Source organism: Mesoplodon bidens (assembly GCF_964165515.1).
Source record: "Mesoplodon bidens genome assembly, chromosome: 4".
In the NCBI taxonomy this organism is placed as follows: domain Eukaryota; kingdom Metazoa; phylum Chordata; class Mammalia; order Artiodactyla; family Ziphiidae; genus Mesoplodon; species Mesoplodon bidens.
Window position 1 is genome coordinate 131,906,543 of NC_138160.1, and position 7,224 is coordinate 131,913,766.

Below are 7,224 nucleotides of genomic sequence, written 5' to 3' on the forward strand. Positions count from 1 at the left end.
CTAAGGAGGCAAGGATCATGTCTATTTTGTTTACCATTTTATTGAAAGGTTCTAGTACAACAGCTAGTTCAGCGTAAGAGTTAACTATATTATTTATTTATTTATGAGAGAGTCAAGGTTAAAATGGTGATTTCTGTGAAAGCCAGGGAGAATGAATTGGGACTTCACCTGTATGCAGTGGGGGAACCATTTGTGCTCCCCTGAGATTGGAAAAGACGCAAGAACAAGTTCACTTTAGAGAGTATTATATCCACAGCACCTGCATCTCAAGTGATCTTGCCAGCCCCTGTTATCACCTGAAACAGCAATGATCTGAACAGTTTCTGAGATGTTTGCCTCCCCCATCTGGGACATCCTGTGGCAACCTGTGACTCATGATAACGTAAGGGATATGACAGTGCTTCTACTGACACCAAGACCTTAAAAATTATTACAAGAGCTATCATCAAAAGCGGGTCAAAGCAGGAGAACCTATGCTCACAGGAAGGGCCAGGCAGGTTTTTAAATATCAGAACAAAGGAACAGCGCTGTTTCCAGGCAAGGGCTCAGCAGCCAAAAAAAATTGAGAAGAGAAGGCTTTAAAACGGGACTCGAGGAGCACAGATCACCTAGGAGAGAGCACACAGAAAGCTTCACATGGCTCCTGCCCCTCTGCCCTACAGTTAGAATGGTACCCGTTAAACCTCACACTCAGTTCCAGCCATTTCATGCATGTGTTGTGGCCCAGACCGTAAGATCCTCTTGGCACTAGGAGAGCATGTATCTCGGTATGGACTAACGAAAATTCCATGACTGGAGGCTAATACATCTGGTGTCTGCCCTTGTCTGCTGCGTTGACATTCATTCATTAGAAAATAATTTGTTCAGTGCCTACTATGTCACTTGGGGGTGCTGGAGATGGAAAGGTGAGATCTCTTCTCTTGAGAAAGTCACAGCATCATTAGGACGTGAGCGAGAGAAGCCCAGCTTCGTCCTAAGCTATGGTCGTGATTGTGTTCAAAGAAGGTTTGGGAGTTTGGAGCTTGTGGCTCCTGATGCCGGTAGGAGCGTGTCAGTCTGTCAGCTTAGCTTACCGCGCGACTTCGGGCAGAAGGAGCCTCTCCACCACAAACTTTGACGAGAGAGGCTGTGGTGGTCGAGGGCTGCTGAAGAAAGTAGAGAGAGGTAAAGAGTGAGCGACGCCTGAAGAAGACGTCAACAGAGCGCACCGGAAGCGGCCCGAGAATGAACAGTGTGATCTACCATGCCTTCTCTCAGAAAGATGCAAAACAGTTCGACATTCAGCACCTAGGAACCCAGCGGGCCGAGGCCTTTGTGAGGGCCTTCCTGAAGCGGAGCATGCCCCGCATGAGCCAACAAGCCCAGGAGGACCACCTGCAACGCAAGGCTGTTGTTCTGGAGTACTTCCCTCACCGGAAGCGGAAGGAAAAGAGAAAGAAATCTAAAGGCCTTTCTGCCAAGCAGAGGAGGGAGCTGCGGCTCTTTGACATTAATCCAGAGCAACAGAGATACAGTCTTTTTCTCCCTCTGCATGAACTCTGGAAACAGTACATCCGGGATCTGTGCAATGGTCTCAAACCAGACATGCAGCCACAGATGATTCAGGCCAAGCTTTTAAAGGCAGATCTTCACGGCGCTATTGTTTCAGTTACAAAATCCAAATGCCCCTCCTATGTGGGCATTACAGGAATCCTTCTACAGGAAACAAAGCACATTTTCAAAATTATCACTAAAGAAGACCGCCTGAAAGTTATCCCCAAGCTAAACTCTGTGTTCACTGTGGAGATCGATGGCTTTATTTCCTACATTTATGGGAGCAAATTCCAGCTGCGGTCAAGCGAGCGGTCTGCGAAGAAGTTCAAAGCAAAGGGAACAATTGACTTGTGAGCTCTTCCTGCCTAAGGGAATCGTTTATGACAGCGAAAAACTGGAAACAACCTGAATTACCCACCTTTCAGGGAAGAGATGGTTGGGCCAGTTCTGGTTATAGACCACCTCCAGCCAGTCTAAATCAGAGTTGAGGACGTTTAATCATCTGGGAAGGAGCACACTGTACTGAGCACACAAGTCAGGGACCACAGGGATGTGTCTTTATAGATGCTCTTGTTTTTGTATTACTCCCATGGACAGAAAAGATTGGCAGAAAACACCGGAATTAACACAGGTTGACTTGAATAGTGAGTTTATTTGGTTTCTCTTTTTCATACTTTTCAGTGTTTTCAGAATGTTCTATGATGAATGAGTTGTTTATGTGATAATAAAATATGCATGTGGGCATGAAAAAAAAAAAAAAGAAGGTTTGGACAATTTGTAACTTAAAATCACCAGGATGGCTTACTATAAAGTAATGAGAAGTGTTCTGGGAAAGAGATGCAGGTAGGCAACACGTAACAAAGCCTTGGATAGTAGAGGAGATGGGCAACTCCATACATCCTCCTCCAACTTCCTTTTCTCATCCAGCCCATCATGGACTCACACCTGAGTCCTTAGGGAGAGAAGGTGGAATACTGTGAGTCAAAACTGAAAGAAGAGCATTCACTAAAACTCTTTAAGCGATTGAAGAGCAGGGCAAGATTGCCTTTGTACGGAGAAGAGAGGCCCCCCTCTGCCTGAGCCTTGGTTTGGTTTAGCACATTGAGAACAGCAGAGATCACAGTCCATTGGCACCTCCAGGGAGCTAGAGCACCTAAGGTAAGGTACTCAGCGGAAACTACAGCAGAGAATTGGGCTAATGGTACCAGGCAAAGGGCCTCTGCGCAGTGTAAGGTTGGTAGAGGTTTAACAACTAGATGTCCAGGAAAAGAAAATGTGTGTGTGTTTCATTTAAAGTTTGCTGATATAAAGAATATATAACATACAATTTACAATTAATAATAAAATATACAATAGTCTTTATTGTAAATTCTATAGAACCAATGAATTCTCACAGAACGCCTGCATTTGATTTTTGTGGAACCCTTGTACCTATAACCAACCTATGGTTGCCACTGACAAATAAGTGTAGTTCTAACTGGAACGTTAGTTGATATTTTCTTTATGCTAATGAGTAAGACAAAAGTGAAAGAAGTAAAACATATGTCAGAACTTCACTCATTGTTAACCATGACTTCTTTGATGAATTGGAAAATAGTTTTTGAGTACTGGAAGAACATTTCCTAAAAATTTGTGTTCTATTAACAATGTATTGGCTCCAGACATAATACACTTTAAAATATATTCTGGGGCTTCCCTGGTGGCGCGGTGGTTGAGAGTCCGCCTGCCAATGCAGGGGACACGGGTTCGTGCCCTGGTCCGGGAAGATCCCACATGCCACGGAGCGGCTGGGCCCATGAGCCATGGCCGCTGAGCCTGCGCGTCTGGAGCCTGTGCTCCGCAACGGGAGAGGCCACAACAGTGAGAGGCCCGCGTACCGCAAAACAAAACAAAACAAAACAAAACAAAAATAAATACATAAAATAAAATAAAATAAAATATATTCTGTATTATTGACATTTTCTTTATCATTTTCTTAAGTCTAGACAACCAACAAAACAATGAGTCAAGCCCTGGTTTGTAGAGTTTGCCAGTTTCCATGGGATAAATACTCCCAATATAGCCAATTTCAAACTACCAATGTGATGGCATTGAGTTGGGACAAAGTGTGTACTGCACGCCATGATATAGTATAACATGATCATACAGATAAAATAGACACACATATCCTCTGGAGCATAGATAATAGTAAAATGTAGTTAAATAATTAGGCAATGATGAGTTTTGAGTATTTATTAATTTTGTTTTTAATACATTTATTTGTGAATTTATATTATTTTATTTGCAATAATGGCTGTGTTTAATAATTAACTTGGAAAATTAACTATCTACTCCAGTACAAGTCATCTCCTGCACACCACTGCATCTGGCAGACGTGGAGATGCTACACTCAGACCCTCCATAAGAAAAGACTCCTCCCGGGCTATGAGGAGTGTAGCTTGTTAAGAGGCTTAAAGTTCTGCCTCAGTTTTCAAGCCAAGGGCATGGTATTCTCAGGATGGCCCCTAGCCAATGCCTGAGCAATAATGGTATAAAACTCGCCATTTCTGTATAATGTGGGACTCCTGTGATAGGAAATCTTTGCTCTAAGCTCCCCTTTGGACTGGCAGAAACTTTGTCTGATTGGCATCACAGTCTGACATCTCCCCCTGCCCTCTCTTGTACCCACACTTTCCTTTCACAGGTGTTACTCCAAAGAACCCCTTATACTCCCAACTCCATCGCACTGTCTGCTCCCCAGGGAATCCAACCTCCAACAAGGCACTGAAATCAGAGGGGAAGTAGCTTCATGTGGTATCACAGAGACTGGGGACTGCAACAAATGGAAATGACCAAAGAGGACAGAGGAAGTGACAACACCCATCACGAGAAACCTGACTGGATTCATTCATGAGCACAAGGGAAATGCCTCCCCTCCGCCACACACACACACACACACACACAATGGGGTCTCTAAAAAATAAGTAAAATTCATCAGGGGCTGGGAAACCTGAAATAATAACAAGGCTGAGAAATGAATTGGTACCTTTTTCTATTAACGTGACTCTATCAGTCCATTCCCACATGGAACAGCCAGCCTGGGAAAGTGCACGTAATTATAATGCAATGTGATAAGTGCTCTATTGGAGGGATGAATCCGTTTCTTTCAAAACAGAAAAGGCAAGTCATTAAATTAATAAACGAGCCAGGGGAAGGCTTCACAAAGGAGGTGCTATTTGATCTGGATCTTGAATACTGAGTAGGAACTGGACAAGCAAACAATTTACTGGAAGAATTTGATGGGCAGGGGACAGACTGCAGCAGGCTCTAAGATATGATTACTGACTCAGTCACCACCATTATCAGAATTATTTCCAAGAGCAGATCCTCATTTTAGTGAAACATATACACATTTTCCTGACCCTCCCTTAGCATCAAGAATGTGGCTGTGGGGCTTCCCTGGTGGTGCAGTGGTTGGGAGTCCGCCTGCCGATGCAGGGCACACGGGTTTGTGCCCCGGTCGGGGAAGATCCCACATGCCGCGGAGTGGCTCGGCCCATGAGCCATGGCCACTGAGCCTGCGCGTCCGGAGCCTGTGCTCCGCAACGGGAGAGGCCACAACAGTGAAAGGCCCGTGTACCACAAAAAAAAAAAAAAAAAAAGAATGTGGCTGTGAAACAACTCCAGGTGGAGAGTGGGGGTATGGATAGAGCAGTCTCAAAACATGGCAAAGGGCAATTTAGCTGCACCTTATGGAAATCAACCCCATGGTTGGCTTCATGGTTTCACTAGACTTGTTTTCAGATTTTGCTATAGTGCAAAGCCCTCCAGGCCAGGAATTTAGGGGACTGTGTTCCAGTCCTCGGCCTAAGACTGTCTCTCCACCTATAAAAGAGAGTTAATAATCCAGGCCTCCCTTAACTCAACAAAGCTTTTGTGAGGGTCTACTGAGGTAAGAGATAGGAAAATGATCTGAAAATTATGAAAACACTATGTAGTGCTTACTCGACACCCACTCAGGAAAGCCATACCCATTGATCACTCTTCATTTTCTCTCCCCAAGTCTACAGCAGATCCTTCTATTAAATGGAGAGTCTCAACTCCCTGTACTTTTCCATCAGAGCACCTACTGTTGGGACTTACAGTTGTGTGATTATTTCATGAATGGTGGTCTCTCCCAGTACGTCCACTGGGGCCACATCGCAATGAGTACATTCACTTTGTTCCTAGTGCCTGACCAAGTCCCTGGAGCATGTCAAGTGCTCAGTAAGTATTTGTTGGATAAATGGGTTATCTACTACACCTTTCAGTTAAGGTTCATGTTACTTTTTTATCACTGGAGCTGACCGTGACTGTGAACTACTTGGAAATAGGCAACATGAGCTTTAATCTCTGCATCCGCAATCCCTAGCACAATGTCTGGCACATACTAGGTATGAATAAATACTTAATTGATAGATAGCTTACATACAACTTCCTGGTACAGTCTTTTGAATGTGGCAGGAACTCAATAATTCATTGCGCATTAAATGAATATGAACATAGCTGCCTTTGCTTGTGCACCTGCTATAAATATTTATCTCTATGTTTTAACTACTAATCATTTAAAAAAAACTCTTCTACCTCCTTTGGGACGTTGAAGTAGTAGCACTGGGTAGAGGAAAGCTTGAGATTCTTAACAGACTTCTTTGTATTTGAATCTAGATATGAGCCCTGCAGCCACGGAAGGGTTTCTTAACTCTCTGAGAGTCCATTTCTTCATCTGCAGAATTGAAATAATGTTTTATAAATGTTAAATGAGATAAAGTATATGAGAGATATTGTATAGCCTTTTGGCAATGGTCTACCATATTCTCAACAAATATCAGCTTTCTTTTCTACTGTGATCTTTATTCTGCCTTCACTGACATGTCAGGTTTCCAAACTTCTCCACAAAGGCTAAAAGAGGAATTAAGTGGCTATTCTTCCCTATGGCTCGGTGTGTGGCTTTACCTCAAATAGTGCTCAGCAAGGTCACCTCTCTAACATCAATCTTTAGCATGGGAGAATGAAAAGAACATTAGGCTGGGAATCTACCTAGGGGTTCTAGTTCAGATCCTGGCACTAACCAGCTATGCATTAGACAATTCGTTTCTTCATCCACTGTTCTTGGAGACTCTGACACTACTCTCAACACTTGGAAATATATTAGAGGCAAAAATAGACGAAAACCCTGCCCTTGTGGAGCTTACAAATGTGTGGTCAGTAGGAAACACTGACCAAAAGACGATCAACACAACAAAGTGAATTATGTAGTATGTTAGGGAATAATGAGTGCTATGGAACAAATAAAAAGTTGAGCTGGGTAAGGGGAAACAGTGAGTGCTGGTGTGGGACAGGGGAGGGGGAGTTGCAGGCAGGATCCAATATTAAATAGGCTCACTGAGGAAGGGATAGTTGAGCAGACTTGAAAGAGGTGGGAGGCCATCCAGTGGGTATTTGTGGGAAGAGCATCAAGGGCAAGAGAAGACCTAGATTAAGACCCGAGGATAGGGAGGGTGGGAGGGAGACGCAAGAGGGAGGAGATATGGGGATGTGGGGATATGTAAAGCTGATTCACTTTGTTATAAAGCAGAAACTAACAAACCACTGTAAAGCAATTAGACTCCAATAAAGATGTTAAAAAAAAAAAAAAAGACCCTGAGGGGATGTGTCTGAGAAACACAAAGAGTC

The 7,224-nt window shown here is 43.6% G+C and overlaps 1 protein-coding gene across 1 annotated transcript; it reads left to right on the forward strand.

Moving 5' to 3' along the window:
* Nucleotides 1–1,019: 1,019 nt before the first annotated feature.
* LOC308616629 (ribonuclease P protein subunit p29) lies at nt 1,020–2,175 on the forward strand. The gene has a single exon (XM_081232942.1). The coding sequence runs from the start codon at nt 1,225–1,227 to the stop codon at nt 1,885–1,887; it is 663 nt and encodes a 220-aa protein (XP_081089068.1). The 5' UTR covers nt 1,020–1,224; the 3' UTR covers nt 1,888–2,175.
* The last annotated feature ends 5,049 nt before the right edge of the window (nt 2,176–7,224 follow it).

Bases quoted from the DNA above. Each gene is read 5' to 3' on its own strand.
- LOC308616629 (XM_081232942.1), top strand. From the start codon at position 1,225: ATGAACAGTGTGATCTACCATGCCTTCTCTCAGAAAGATGCAAAACAG.